Source organism: Gracilinanus agilis, chromosome 4 (assembly GCF_016433145.1).
Source record: "Gracilinanus agilis isolate LMUSP501 chromosome 4, AgileGrace, whole genome shotgun sequence".
NCBI classification, from domain to species: domain Eukaryota; kingdom Metazoa; phylum Chordata; class Mammalia; order Didelphimorphia; family Didelphidae; genus Gracilinanus; species Gracilinanus agilis.
This window is the reverse complement of record NC_058133.1, coordinates 176,144,690-176,160,373: the sequence shown is the minus strand read 5'-3', so window position 1 is coordinate 176,160,373 and position 15,684 is coordinate 176,144,690. Positions and strand designations below refer to the sequence as shown.

At 44.7% G+C, this 15,684-nt stretch overlaps 1 protein-coding gene across 1 annotated transcript in view; it reads left to right on the top strand.

Annotated features, from left to right (window-relative positions):
- The window catches only part of YPEL2 (yippee like 2), a 67,344-nt gene extending 51,895 nt beyond the window's left edge, over positions 1 to 15,449 (top strand). Inside the window, exons 3-5 of the mRNA XM_044672783.1 lie at positions 8,279 to 8,322; positions 10,336 to 10,444; positions 14,398 to 15,449. Of these exons, the coding sequence (XP_044528718.1) occupies positions 8,279 to 8,322; positions 10,336 to 10,444; positions 14,398 to 14,487 (243 nt within the window). The 3' untranslated portion in view covers positions 14,488 to 15,449. The remainder of the gene's footprint in view (positions 1 to 8,278; positions 8,323 to 10,335; positions 10,445 to 14,397) is intronic.
- The last annotated feature ends 235 nt before the right edge of the window (positions 15,450 to 15,684 follow it).

The following is a 15,684-nucleotide window of genomic DNA, read 5'->3' as shown; positions in this document are numbered from 1 at the left end:
GCAGCACCACATCAGGTATTGTCAGCTATAGCCAGATAAAGAGTTTAACCAGAGGACTAGCCTTACTCAAGAGGGATTGACAGTTATGGCTTTTGGGTTTTCTCCCTTTTTATCCTTTTGGGAGATGTCAGCTTTTTGTGTCTCATTTTCCCTGGGTGATTAGAGAGCCTGGGAAGGCTGTTGAAAGTTGGCAACCTGCGTTTTCCCACTGGCTGACTGTTTACATTGGCTTTCTCTGCTCCTAACCCTTTGCCACAGATTTGGAGAAGTTCTCTTTCTCGTGGTTCAGCACGTTGTGACAGCAGCATTGCCTGGACCTCAGCTGAGTAAGGTTCCTAGAATTCTCCAGAGAGGTAGAGAAGCAGCCTTCTGAGTGTGTTTACAGGCGGTGCTCTCTGGAGAGTGCCCAGACAGTCCTTCCAGAACTCACAATGCATCCTCCCTCTTTCCCAGCTCTTAAAAAGTTCTAAGTCTTGGAGGGAAATTTTTTTTCTCCTTTTTTCTTGGAGTAGAGTATCAGAAGATCTAGGTCTAAATCTAAATACTTTTTCCTATATTGATTGGGTGTCACTTAGTCTCTAAGAAACCTAGTTTCTGCCTCTGGTGAAAAGGGATGATTTTATAGGATTGCTTTAAAGAAAGTAATTTAAAGAACTATGTAGAAAGGCCATGACCTAAACAATTTAAAGTGTCCTCTTTTGGGGACTTTGAGTATGTTTCCATTATAGATGCTCCAAGACTTAAGTACCCAATGGGAGCTAGTTTACACTGAAGAGTCTTTCAGTCTTATTTGGTAACTCAGATTTAGTCATACCCTTTATATGTAAATATGAAATGTTTAGATGGGGTTTATTTTTGAATTTCCCAAACCTGGCCTTTGTCATTCCAGCCCCCTTCCCCAAAAGATAAGATCTCAGATCTGAGGATACTGAAGATAAGTGATTGAACTTCCAGCTGCTCCTTTCTCTATCTTTTGAAAAAAAAAATCTTTACCTTCTATCCTAGAATCCAGTATGAAGAGAGTTGTAAGCCCTAGGTGATTGGGGTTAAGTGACTAGCCCAGGGTCACACAGCTAGAAAATACCTGAGGCCAGATTTTTTATTTTATTTTTTTACATGTAGGAACAATTTTTTAACAATTATTTTCTGAAATTTTACAATTCAGATTCTCTTCCTTATTTCCCCCTCCTCCTCCCCGAGGTAGTAAATAATCTGATACAGGTTATATCAGTGCTTTCACACAATACTTCTTCATGCTGTGACACATCACACAATCAGAAACTCAAAGGAAATAAAGTGAAAGATCTGCATGCTTTGATCTGCAGTCTTGACTCTCAGCAGTTCCTTCTTTAGCTGTGGATAGCACTTTTTTTAAAATCAGGAATTATTCTAAACCTTGGTTTGCTGATAATGATTTTAGTCCTTTACATTTGATTATCTGTACAATATTTCTGTTGCTATTTACACTGTTGTCCTGGTTCTGCTTATTCACTTTGCATCAATCCATACAAGTCTTTCCAAGTGTTTCTGAACTCACACTGTTCATCATTTCTTATGGTACAACAGTATCCTGTTACAACTTGTTCAGCCATTATGCAATTGATGGACACCCCTCAGTTTCCAATCCAATTCTTTGTGGGGTCAGATTTGAATCCAAGTCCTCCCTACTCCAGCACTGGCACTCTATCCACTATGCTGCTTAGCTGCCACTACTTAAGGGTTTTTTATCCACTTCTGGGCAACTGGGCCCTGGGGAATTCCCAGCCTTCCCAGAAGTGTTGTCTTGTGTTGTCTACTGTGCAATAGCACTCCCACAGTTAGGAAATGTGCTCATGGCTAGCCTATTATTTCTCTTACTTTAATGTGTTAATTTCCTCTTGATCCTATTTATGTGAAAAAAAAGAAAGAAAACTCTTTTTAGACCTAAACACCCCCAACCCCCTTCTTTCCTCTTTGCTCAGTAATTCCAGTTCCTTTATACAGAATTCAGATTCTAATTGTGGAATTTTTCATCATTTTCATTGTTCTCCTTCTGTCACCCTCCCTAGTTTTTCTCTGTGTGCTTCCCTTAAAGGTGATTTCCAAGCTGGATTCAGCTCAATTGATTTTTCTAGACAGAAGCTTTGATTTAGACTCCTGTGGTCAGGAATATAGCTTATTTTGACCCCAAACAGGAGATTTCGTTAGAAAAGGATGAATATTTATAGATTATGAAGTCACCTAGTGCACCCAGTCCATGCTTGAAATTTTGTTCCCCAACCCTGGACATTTTTTTGGGGTTTTGGCCTATCTGGAGGCCAGTTTCCCTGGAGAGCATAAGAGGAGGTTTTTTATGGGACAGAATGTCTGCTCTGAATCATTCCTAGGAACTGGAGCTAGAAGGGGACTCAGGCATTTAACAGGTGAAGAGGAACAGATTGCCCAAAGGCACACAGCTAAGAAGTAGGGGAGCCTGGATCTGAACTGAGGTCCACATTAGTTTGCCTCTGTGATCTTCTGTGCCTGAAGATGGATCTGAACTGAGGTCCACATTAGTTTGCCTCTGTGATCTTCTGTGCTTGAAGAAAGCCCTTCCCTCCTGACTGTTCTAGCTCCCTCTATACCTCTTTTAGGCAGCACTTTAAAACAAACAAATCCACCCCCAGGTCTTTCCTTCTTCCTCTTCCTCTTCCTTACCTTATGTTTTACTATCTGTTCTAAGACAGATGACTAGAAAGTGCTAAATGACTCGCTCAGGGACACACAGCTTGGAAGTATCTGAGGCCAGATGTGAACCCAGCGCCTGGCTCTCTATCTACTCCTCTCCTCTTTTGTTTTCTACAATCAAAAAATCCGACTCTAGCAGCTTCCGCTCACCCCTTCCAACACTCATGAAGATAAACTCTGTTATACCTGTTGGGTCTGCCTCTTTTTGGCTTCTCTGACCCCAGAGCCAGAATATTTATTCATGGCCAGTTTTGAACACAGGAAGATAAACCTTACTGACTTTAAGCCTGCTCCACTGAGTTTCTCAGAGGCTCCTCTTTGCCATTACAAAGCCTATTTTGCATTTCTGCTGTGACTCTTAGGATAACTTTTAGATTTTCTTCTTGTCAAACCTCTCTTGACAGTTTATCAAAGAAGTTGGATGAGTGATATGAATGGGTGACTTATTCTTAAAAAATGTCATTTGAACCTCTCCTGGCCTCCAGATAGCAGTAGAGGTAGGATTTGAACTCAACTCCAAATCCATGTTATTTCTGCTAGATCATGGGTAAACTAGAAAGAACCAGTTCTAAGCCCTCATTTTATAGGTGATAGGAATGGAGGCCCTGGAAGGGTTCAAATTACTTGTCCTGAGGTCATACAATTAAGAAGTAACAAAGAGGGGACAACTAAGTGGCTCAGGCCTGGAAATTGAGAAGTCCTAGGTTCAAAACTAGCTTCATATACTTCCTAGCTGTGTGATCCTAGGCAAGTTACAACCCCCAATAACTAGCCCTTACTGTTCTTCTGCCTTAGAACTGATACTTAGTGTGGATTATTAGACAGAAGGGAAGGATTTTTTAAAAAACAAAAAGAAGCCATTAAAATGACTGTATATTCATTTTATGTGCAGCTATCTATGTACACATCTCCCCTTAGAGAAGGTAGGCTCCTTAAGGGCAGGGACTTGTATCCCTTAGCAGGGTCCTTGGCCCTCAGGAGGCCAGGTAACAATTTGGGCTTTAGAAAATCTGGCCCCTAAATGAGGATTAAAAACTATCCTGTTCTGTGTCAAGGAGGATGGAAAATGGAGACTCCTTTGGAATAAGGCAGGCCCTCTGAGAGCAGAACTGAGGTGGAGGGTGGAGACGTGAGAAGGGCAGCCAGGATGTGGGAGAGAATGTGCATGTGCGTGTTGTGAGGCCCCTTCCCAACCTGGGCATCTCCTCTTGTTAAAAATGGCTCTGCCGCTGGTAATGAGAGCTGCTGCAAGCCCAGGCTTTCCCGAGTGGCCAAAAATAAGTAATCAGTGGCTTGGCTACCCAAATAGGAAAGCCCGTTGTCCTTTCCGAACTTTTGAGAGAGCCAGGAAGGCTGGGCCAGGAGCTATTACTTTAAAGGGCAGAATGTTTCGAGTTATAAAAATCCTTTTCCTGAAAGCCAGCCTCAGTTGGTGTTTCAAGGCCTGGAAAAGAGCTGCCTTGGGGCCTGGCAGGATTGACAGCAAACAAACGGGCCTACAGTCTAGTCTGTTGGACCGCTCTCCTGGTCTGGAATTCTGTTTGCTTAACTCTCTAATTGCTTCCTTAACTTCCTCTGCTGGCCCCTAGCAGTCAGCTTGAGGCTGGCCCAAAGGGAAGGCCTTGTGGGGAGCCCCCATAGAGACCTGCCTGGCTTCTTCTGGACAGTCTTGTTTGCAAGGTCCCTTGTTCTTTGCTGGGGCTGCTTTTTCCTTCCCAAATGTTGACTTTAGTGGTAGTTCTCTCTTCTCCACCCCCCACCCCCCCAGAGTGAAAGCCAAAGGGGTGAGATAGACCTTTCCGTGCAAAATGTGATCAGTCTTCTGATGTCAAGCTGGAGAATTAGAGATTCATCCAAGCACTGCCCTAGTCTCCATAATTCATCTTCTGTGGGTATCTGAGGGCGGGCTTCCATACTGTATCAGTGTAGAATGATTTAGTTTGTCCTTGGCAGAATAGAAGGGGCCTCTCTTGGGATTCTCCCTTCCCTCCCCTCCTCCTCTTAAGCTGGGTAGCTCAGAAGCCTTCTTCAGAAGAATCAGAAAGACCTGGGAGTTTTATTTCATAACATACCTGAGCAAATTCATTCTAGGCCCCAGACGGCTCCTAACCACCCCTTACCCCATCCATAATACACCAGAGACCCTCAGCATACCCTGGAACAAACCAGAATACTTGGGTGCCTTGAATGCTTCTTCCCTTCCCCTGAGCCAGCCCTGTTCTGATCCCTGGTGCTTGGGATCTCAAAGCCACGTAAAGAGTTTGTCCTGGATATCCTGGCTAAGACTGTCTGGCCCTACCAGCCAGACCTTGGGGGAGAATGGGGCACCAAGTGTTCATGGGTAATTCTTGCAATCTGGCCACTTTGGATTTTTCTTCTCTGTTCTGTCACTAGGAAATCTGTCCGTCCTCTGATTCAGTTGATTTCAGCAAATACGTATTGAGAGCCTACAATGTGCCAAGTGCCAAGGGGATAATGACCCCCCACCCCAACCCCCGTGGCGTACACACAAAGATGAATGAGACTAGAATGCATGTAGAGCCCTTTAAAGGCAGGGATATTGGCACTGAATGTTCCAGGAGGCAAAAACAAGACATTTATATGTAACTTGTGTTACGAAATGGAGTGTGGAAATGGCACAAAGTGTCATATTTGTTTTCTCTGGTTTAGGGTAAAACTTCTTGCCATCTTGGTTTCCCTTCCTGATCTTTTATTAGCTACAGTAGTAAAAAAGATTCCCACTTCTCAGCCCTGGAGCTTTTCTCCATGCACCCTCTTCCATGAGGGTCGGTTGAAGGCTATATTGGACTCCCCAATTGCTTTTCGGCTGCTTTTTCCTTCCCATGCCTTGAGCAACCATGGACCTAAAAGTCATGGACCCAATAATGGGTGTTTCTTGGACAAGAGGACTCTGGACCCCACCCTAATCTGGGACCATGAAACTAAAAGTGTTGGAAGAGATCTTCCTTACAGACGAACAAAGGGGATGAGCTCAAAACCCAGAAACTATACTAGACCAAGGTCATCCAGCTGCTTTGGTTCCTGTCTGTCCTACAGATCCTTTGACCCTGAAGTCATTCTTCCTTGGGAGCAGCCCCTCTTTGGTGTGATCCTTCTTCCTAGCATTCACCAAGTATTTATTATACTCTCACTATATACTTGAACTATGCTAGCCACTGAGGATATAGAGAATAAAATAACCCACACTCTCCAGATGTTTACATTCCAATGGGGAAGACCACAAGGACACATCAATATACTCAGAATAAATAGAAAGTGGAATCAGTGTATTTGGTTTTATTGGGGGAGGGGTTGGTTTGTATGAGTGTGCTCTTACAATGACCAATAGGGAAGTGTGTTTTGTATAAAATAAATAGAAAGTGAATCAATGCAATTACTTCAAAGTAATTAAATACAAGGTGGTTTGAGAGGGAGGCCATTAGATCAGGAAAGGCTTCTTTTAGAGAGGATGATGCTTGAGTTGTTTATTAAAAGGAAGAGAGGGGCATGAGGTGGAGGTGAAAAGGAGAATACATTCCAGGCATGGGGAATGGCCATAAGAAGGGCTGCTAGGTGGCTCAGTGGATAGAGAGTTAGGCCAGGAGATAGGAGGTCCTGGGTTCAAATGCGGCCTCAGACATTTATTTCCCAGCTGTGTGACCCTGGGAAAGTCACTTGACCCCAATTGCCTAGCCCTTAAACCAATACTTTATACTTATTCTAAGACAAGAAGTAAGGGTTTTCTAAAAAAGAAGAAAAGGAATAGATTCAAGATGAGTGTAAGGAACAGAAATCAGTTCGGCTGGATTGCAGATGCTCTCACACACTGACCAAATTTTAAGTGAAAGAGCAAGAACATGATACTTATTTTCATTTTAAGGGGCATGATTTGTGTGCATGTGTGTACATATGAACAGACAAATTACGGTTTCACATTTATATAGCATTTGATTAAAGAAATTACTAAGGGCCTACTATGCCCTCAGTGTGCAGGGGGTGATGCAAAGACAAAAATATTCTGGACTTAAAGGAGCATATTGTTGAATTTTATATACTTTATCTCATGGGTCTCCAACCATAATCAGAAGAACCAGGATGATTCCTTGCACAAGAGCTGTAGTGTGGGGAGCTAAAGATTCACAATAGTACCCTATATACAGAGGGAACTTAACAAAGGCCCTTCCAACAGCCCCAGGAAGAGTAGACCATGCTGGGTTTTTTGTTTGTTTTGTTTTGTTTTGTTTTCCATTTAAAATTTTTAGAAATATAGCAGGGTTAAGTGACTTGCCCCCCAGGTTCACGCAGTTAAGAAATGTCTGAACCCAGTTTTGAGCCCCCCACCCCCACCCCTGGTCTTCCCAACTTCAGTTCAGGAGCTCTATCCACTGTGCTTACGGCTTTCTTTGCTAAGGTAGTCTTGGTACTGATGACTTTATTTTGTGTACATTTTGTGGTTACCTAGGTAGGTACATTCTGTACATTCTCTCCTGACTATTTATTATAAGCTCCTTGAGGGCAGGGAGTATTTCTTTTTGTGCACTGGCTTGGGCACCTGGGAGCCAGTTAAATGTTTGTTGATTGATCGGGAGTTGGTACCTGCAGCCTAGGGACATGCTCTTTCTCCACCAACACCCCTGGCAGTAGAGGATATTTAATTCAGGGGATGGTTGTCAGAAACCATTAAAAATGCAGGCAGCAATGCAGAACATTAGCCGGCTCATGTCAGCAAGACATCCCGGTGTAACTGGAACCAGGGAGACACGAATGGGGCCTGTGTTCACAGAGGGAGCTGCTGGATCGCCCTGTAGACTCCAGTTCCTGCTTCTCCTTTTCCCTCCTGGCCTTGGCTGGAAGAAAGACCTTCCTGTGTAAGGCTGCAAACAGGACCACTGTGTAATGGGCTCTTCTGGGATGGGGAGGTCGGGGAAGCCCTGCTTCAGTTTCTGTGGATTGCAGCTCCACATGTGTGTCCACATCGAGTGTGGGGTGCGGGGAAAGAAGCACACAAGAGTGATAAGGCAGTTTGGGTGGTTTGTTCTCTGTTCTGTAACCTTGACCGTTGGGTTGCAGCCCTGGGCCTCCAGCAGATTCCCTCCTGGGGTTGGAGTACCAGGAAGTGAAACTGCCCCAGCTGGTGGTCAAAGCCCTCTGTGGCTATCTGGAGCGGTGGATCGCCCAGCACAGACAGTCCAACAAGCCCCCCAAACCCCAAAAAACAACCAAACCAAACCAATTGGATTATCTCAGGTTGTTTAGCCACACACACACACACACACACACACACACACACACACACACACACACACACACACACACACACAAAGACTCTTTCATAATGGCTCTTTATTTTTCCTTTGTCAACCATCTCATCAAACAAGAGCTTGGAAGCATCCTAAATGCTGGCAGCCCAGGCTCCTCTCTTCAGACGCCTCTGGTTCTGTTCTTTACATGGCCAGAACCTCAGTCTGCTGAAGTCGTTTGGGTGGTGGTTTTCTAGCTAGGTCTTGGTTTCCCCAACAGGTGGACATATGCCATTTGTATCTAACTATTGATTTGTTTTCTTGCGTTTCAGTCGTTCCAAGGAAGTCAAGGACGAGCTTACCTCTTTAATTCAGTGTGAGTGTCTCTTTTGGAAGTGGCATTAAATTGTTCTTTGCATCTTTGGAAGATGGAAAAAGCAACCCTGGAGGATAATTAAACAGTAGGAGCTGCAGCTCCTGTTCTGATGAGACACTGCCTAGGACATAAATTAAAAAATACAGTCCGTGGAGGATTATGTTCCCTGGTTTGCTTCTGATGGTCACCTCAGGGATATTTGTTTTTCTATTTTGGGAGAGGATGGTGGGAGGGACTAGAGAGACAGAGGAATAGCTTCCAAATTAAAATGTCATCTCTCTATTTGTTCCCCATCTCTCCCTCTCTCTCACTTACACACATGCTCCCTCTCCCCCCCTCCCCTTCTTCCTTTCTCTCTGTCTCTCTCTGTCTCTCTGTCTCAGCTTCAGGATGGTGAAGTATTTTCTGAGAGCCCTTGCCTCTCCCCTCCCCACACATCTATCCCCCAGGGGGTATATTCCCCAGCCTCCTCAGCCTAGAAGTTTTGTAACTAAACTCAACAGAGCTCACAGGATTCTTAGATGTCTAGAATGTCAGTATATGGGAAGTGATCATAGAGACCTCCTTCTCAGAATAAAGTTTTTAAATAAAGATATAGAAATACAGAAATAGAGATTGATTGATTACAAAGGAAACCAATTATATTGACCTCCTAAGTTTGTGGACCCCTTAAATTCTATCTACAGACTTAATCCTAGGTTAAGAAGGCCTAGTCTAGTCCCATCCACTCATTTTAAAGGTAAGGAAGTCTGAGGCTCATTGGAACAGTCCAAAAAGAAGGAACTTGATCATGGCTGATCAAAGTCCAACACACTCAGCAGGAGGACAAGTCTCAGGGTTGGCCAGGTTAGTAGAGCAGCTCTATACCCACCCCAAGCAGTGGGGCATGTGCCACAGTTTCCCTGGAGAAGTGTAGGGATACAATCTAGTACATCTGGACCCACGTGGGAGGTATTTATTGACCTTCCATTTGGATATAAACTTGGTTCAGGTGTGCTAGGTTCAAAAAAAAAGAAGAGTAAATAGTATCAAGTATAAATTGAGTGATTTTTATCATTACTTAATTTCCTTAAAACTTTTTTCAAAAGTTTTTTATGGTTTATTTAAAAAAAAAGCGAATTAGAACTGCAAGAACTTTTCTATTTTAAAGCAAAAGTTTATTCAATCATTTTCAGTTGTGCCTCACTTTTTGTTGACCCCATTTTGAGATTTTCTTGGTAAAGATATTGGAGCAATTGGTTTGTCATTTCCTTCTTTAGCTTATTTTATACAGGTGGAGGAGAATAGGATTGAATGACTTAGCTAGTAAATATTTGAGATCAGATTTGAACTAAGGAAGATGAAATGTCCTGACTCCAGGTCCCAGCACTCTATTCACTGTGCCACCTAACTCCCAAGAACTGTTTTCAAAGAGATTAGGATGCTAGGTTTGTTGTCAGAAAACATGGGTTCAAATCTTACCTGTTGCCTGTCCCAGTGTGACCTTGGGTAAGTTACCTCATTCCTTTGGGCCTTGGTTTCTTCATCTAGAAAATGAGGGGTCTAGACTAGGTGACTTCTGAGAGCCCTTCCAACTAAATCTATGTTCCCCTGATGCTCTGGTCCTTTCCTGATACTTGTTAATGTTCATAAATTTGCTGGGTTTGGATCTGGGCTCGAAAGAGAAGCGTGACTAGCAAAGGAAAGCTTTTCCTATAGAAAAGAAAAAAGCTGTAAACAGCAAGCCAGCATCTAGCCCCGAAAACCATTCTCTCCAGCAGGCACACTGGACCAGAATGGACCAGTCTGAAATTATTTTGTCCCAGGACTTTCCTCTGGCCTGCTTGACCCCGAGTCATTCTTCCCTACTCCCAGCCCCGATCCCTTCCCCAGGATGTGAGCAGCTGCTAGTAGGGAGTTCTGGGCCTTACTCATTTGTGCAGGTAGCTCAGCTCGAGGGAGTTACGGATGCAGATGCTGGTACTCATCTCCCTCTTCTCTCTCTCTCCCCCCACCCCCACCTCTTTGGCACAGAGTGAATGTGGGCTGTGGACCTGCAGAGGAGCGAGTGCTGCTAACAGGGCTGCACGCCGTTGCAGACATCTACTGTGAAAACTGCAAAACCACTCTGGGCTGGAAATATGTAAGTACGCCGGGGTTGGCCCACTGGGGGTTGGGGCATGGCTTCTAAAACAAACACTCACCAGAGCTGCCTGTGGCCTGCCTATCTGCACAGCAGAATGCTTTGTCATCGAGACCCATCATCATACGGCGCTTTTCAGATTTTCCAAACATGCTTCTCTCAAATAACCCTCCAGGTTAGGTGCTGTCCCCATTTTACAGATAACTAAAGTCTGGTGAAGTTAGAAACCTTCTGGATTTGAACTCGGGACATTTGGGCTCCTATTCTGGCACTCTGACCAGCTGCATAGACACTTCCTCACTGTGTGACCCTGAGCAAGCTGGTTAGCCCTGCCTCAGTTTCCTCATCCATCAAATGAACTAGAGAAGGAAATGGCAAACTACTTCAGTGCCTTTGCCAAGAAAACCCCAAATGTTGGACACAATTGGAAAATGATAGAGCAGCGCCTACCCATCACTCCCAGTTCTGTCCTCCAGGGCCAGAAAGACCCCATCCGGTCTCTCTTCCACATGATGGCCCTTCACAGCGGCCCTTGTGTCCCTGATGCTAAACACTGATATCAGCATGATCCTTCCCAGGACATGGGCACAGGGCCCTTCCCCATCTTATTCCCCTTCCCTTGCCCGCTTGCTCAGTGCTTTGTATGATGAGAACTGGTCAGAGCAGCGGCCCCTCTTCTCCATTTGCCACCCCTTTGAAAAGAAAACAGCCTTCAGCCCTCCTTCACAGGGAGCCAGGCTGGCACGCCCAGTGGGGGCAAATGGTTATTTTCCCCAGGGGATACCCCATCCTTTCCTGGGGCAGGACGAACGAGCCACAGTGACCTCCCCTCCCTGGTACTCGGGTTGCCTGGTATCATGAGGATTTTTCTGGCTCGCTTTGTCCTGGTAATCCAACTCCAGATGCAGTTGCCATGGTAACACTATCCATTGGTTGAATTTCTTCCTTTTCATACAGTGTTTCATGAGAATAAGTGTGCACACGCTTGCCATACATGTACACGGCATCTATCCGTTCAGTCTGACACTGGAATATTGTGAGGGCTGGCCAGTATATGAAAAAGAGAAACCTCATCTTCAGAAGGATAATTTATCGTGTATGAATTGCTTTGAGGTGCTCTGAACAGACAACTCGAATACCAGTTGCATTCTTCTTGTGTCCCTGCCAGCCCACATAACCTACTTTTTTTGTTTTTAAAACCCTTACTTTTCATCTTAAGATCAGTACTGTGTATTGGTTCTAAGGGAGAAGAGAGGTAAGGGCTAGGCAATGGGGATTAAGTGACTTGCCCAGGGTCACACAGCTGGGAAGTGTCTGAGGCATGGCTTAAATAAACCCAGGACTTCTTATGTCTAGACTTGGCTCTAAATCCACTGAGCCACCTATCTGCCCCATAAGGTCCATTTTTGTCCTTCTAGAACTTCTAGAAGGGGTCATCTGACTGAACTTAATCATCTTATTGATTTTTCTACTCCTTTGTTCTCTCTCCCTTTTCTGTTGATCATCTGGTGACCCAGCCCTTTGAGAGGGAGGAAAGTCTGGATGAAAGAGAAGAGTCTGTCCATTTTGCATTGTGGTTCTGAGAAAAGGTTCTGTGGGAGAAGAATTTGGAATTAAAAGCAAGACTAAGCTTTTGAGGTTATTTACTGATTCCTTTATCCACAGTTTCTCCACCTCTCCTATTTCTATGGCTCCTTGAGTTGACTCTTGTTTTTTCTCCATGATGGCCCCATTTTGAGACTTTCTATAAGTGTCCAGGAAGCCGTGTGATAGAGGTTCTTTTTTCTTTTGTTATGTGTCAGTTCAGAAGGAGCAGGTGATAAATCTTTCATGAGTGTCTTTACCTACCATCCTTGCTCTCAGATTCCCATCTTCTCCTTTCTGTTTTTCAAAAATTATTATTCTTGATGTGACAAACATTATCAGATATGAATACTGTACAGAAAACAACGAATCTCTTAAATATGGTACTTGCATTGTTTTTTGAAAGTATATAGCAAGGGTCAGCCAGGTGTAGAAGACAAAAGATCCTGGGTTCTAATATGACCTCAGACACTTCCTGGCTGTGTGACCCTGGGAAGTCATTTAGCCACTTACCACAAACCCTTACCACTGTTCTGCCTTAGAACCAATTGATTCTAAGATGGAAGGTTAGGGATAAAGAAAAGGAAAGAAGGAAGGAATTGGATTATGTTAAGCTATCTTGCTTGTTTCCAAACCTCCTATTTTGTATACTTTCATCTTCTCCCATTCTGAAATCTGTACCCACACCTACACATAAATATGTTGTCATTGTTTGGTTTTCAGTATCTTCTGGAATCAGTCAGACTCTTCCTGATTCCTTTTGGGGTTTTCTTGGCAGAGATAATAGATTAGTCTGCCATTTCTTTCTCTCTAATTTTACAGATGAGAAAACTGAGGCAAATAGAGTCAAATGACTTTCCGAGGTTCCATACAGCTTCTAATGTCTAAAGTGGATTTGAACTCGGATCTTTCTGACTGTAAGCCTGGCTGCCATATACATACACTATCCACTTTGCCACCTGGCTGCCCTATACATATATATAAAAATACCCAAACTCAGAGCTAGAGAAAGGTAAATAAGAGTAGAGTCAGTGATTCTTAAGCTCTCTTAAGAGAGCTCTCCAGCTCTATTTGTGAGTGATTTAACCATCAAAAACAATAGCCCAAAGAACCTACAGGACCATGGATTGAAATCCATGGCACTTAAGAGATCAACTAGTTCTAATAGCCTCTGGAGAGAAAAGTTAAAAGTGACTTGGCCAAAGTCACGGAAGTGGGATTTGAATTGAACACTGATCTTTGGCCTGAAATGGAAAAACTCCTGAGCTATAGTCTGGCCAACTTCAGGACAAAAAAGACAATTTCACACAAGTCATTTGTTAAGTGCTTGGACCTAGGAACCCACACAAACAACCCAAAACCACCCCCACCTCGCCCTCAAGGGATAAATGAACAAATACAAAGTATTGAGGGGAGAGGGGCAGGTGATGGTGTCTTAGAGCCTAAAGAAAGCACTTAAGCCCCATGGTATAAGGCAGGGTATCCTGTGAGATATCCTGTGAGAGGGAGTTTCCTCCCCTGGGAGCTCTGTACAGCAAGGCAATCAGGCCTGGTGTCCCTGTCCTGCCTTGTTTTTTGTTTCTACATCAATTTCTATTTCCCAATATATCCCTCCTCCATTTATAACAAAGAATGTAAAGGCCAGAGGGGGAAGCAGTTCAGCAAAATTAACAGGCAGACCAGTCAGGTCCCACAATAAGTAACCACAGCATTCCACAGAGTCCCCTGCTTAGGCAAAGGAGGGAGAGGGCTGGTGCATGCTTAGAGCTTTTCTCCAGGGCCAGGAAGGGATCATTATAAACACACAGTGCTCAGCTTTGAGGCCAAGGTCTCCGTGGTGCAATGGATAGAGGGCCAGACCTGGAGTGAGTGAGGAAGACATGTTTTCTGGAGTTCAAATCCAGCCTCACACAGTTCCTAGCTGGGAGATCCTGGGCCAGTCACTTGAACTAGAGAAGGAAATAGCAAACCACTCCATTATCTTTGTCCAAAAAAAACAAAAACAAAAACAAATGGAGTCAGGAAGAGTTAAACAGGACTGGAACGACTTCAACAATAATAAGCATTCGTGCTGTTGCATTAGTGCATCAAAATGTCCATTTCCCAGTTGAGGGGGGCACCTATTTGTTAATGTTTTTTCATTTTATAGATGAGGAAGCGGAGGCCCACAGGGGTTCTGAGTGACTTGCCCCAAAGTGGCACAGTAATAAGTGGAAGAATCTGGATTTGAATCCAAAGCCTTTGACTCTAAGCACTCTGTTTCCTACTCTCCATGGTTCCCCTTTCTCCTGCTGTATACGTTTGCAAAACCAATATGCTACTTCCCTGGACATGACCCCTTTCTCCCTTTCTCTTTTTTTGTTGGCCAGGAACACGCCTTTGAGAGCAGCCAGAAGTATAAAGAAGGCAAATACATCATTGAACTTGCACACATGATCAAGGACAATGGCTGGGATTGAACGGAGGGAGTGCCCCCCACCCAGTGTCTGAATGAATGCCATCCAACTGAACATTATATCCAAGAGGGGAGAGAGTGACTGAACGCTTGGTTCCATCCCTTTAGAGGCTTTGGCATCAGGAGCATCCTCCCACCCTATCTCCATCTTTATTGGTGACTGGCCTCTAAATTGCTGTCTCTCTGTCTCTTTGCTTTGTATCTGTTTGTGAGTTGACCCTGGCTTCTCTCTCTGTTCTAGTGTTGGCTAAAAACAACAGATGCACCGAGAGCTTGGCAGCATTCTACTTTAAGGAGAGTCCCAGGGACCCCCCTCCTTCCCCCCGGGTGGGCGGCCTTAGCTGTTCTGTGTCAGGATAGCAGTTGTGTGGGGGCACGAGAAGGGAAGGGAGCCCCGAGTGTCCTGGGGCAGGGGCGGGCACGGGAGGGTGGAGGTAGGAACTGCTGCTCCTTAAAAATTCTGGGAACCTAGGAACCTTGAAACTATCAACTTGTCCAAAAGGACAAAAAGAAGATTTTAAAAAAAATACCTCATGACTGAATTATCTTTGAAACTTCTGTTCCTGACACCCAACAACAACGTGCCAGTTTAGGCTGAGAGGTGGGCACGACTGCTGACATTCATGCAGTGGTAGGGGCAAGGGTCTGATGGCGTGGGCTGGTTTGGGGGCCCCCTGGCTTAGCAACAGTCAGTGACTCTGGTGAGCCTGTGATTTGTTCCCTATCTGGATCCACCTCTGCCCACTCCCACTCCACGTTCTCACTTGTGATCCCCCAATCACAAGTATTCAGGACCTAGTATTCCCCCGGCGAGTTAAGGAGGCCAATGACTTTGACCTGCAACCTAGTAAGTCCTGTATTTTCAGGGGACAGCAAATTAGGAGCCAAGACAGCTCCAGTATCAGGCAAGGAAACCATAGGAAAGCCAGCAGAGTTAAAAGAACCCTATCTGCCTGACCCATGACCCTTATCTGTGCACAATAGATGGGAATGAAGAAGCAGGGATTGGGGGTACGAGAGGGGAGAGGCAAGGGGTGGGGGGGAAACCATCTCTTGCTGGTGAGACCCTCACCGCTTAGACCTCCTCCCCTGCTTCCCCAGGGATGGGTGGGTGGGAAAGGGACTTCCCCAGGAACAGGGATGATTCAGATCCCGAGTTTGATTGGCTTTGCTTCCAGCCCCGTCTTTTAAGCTCTGGAAG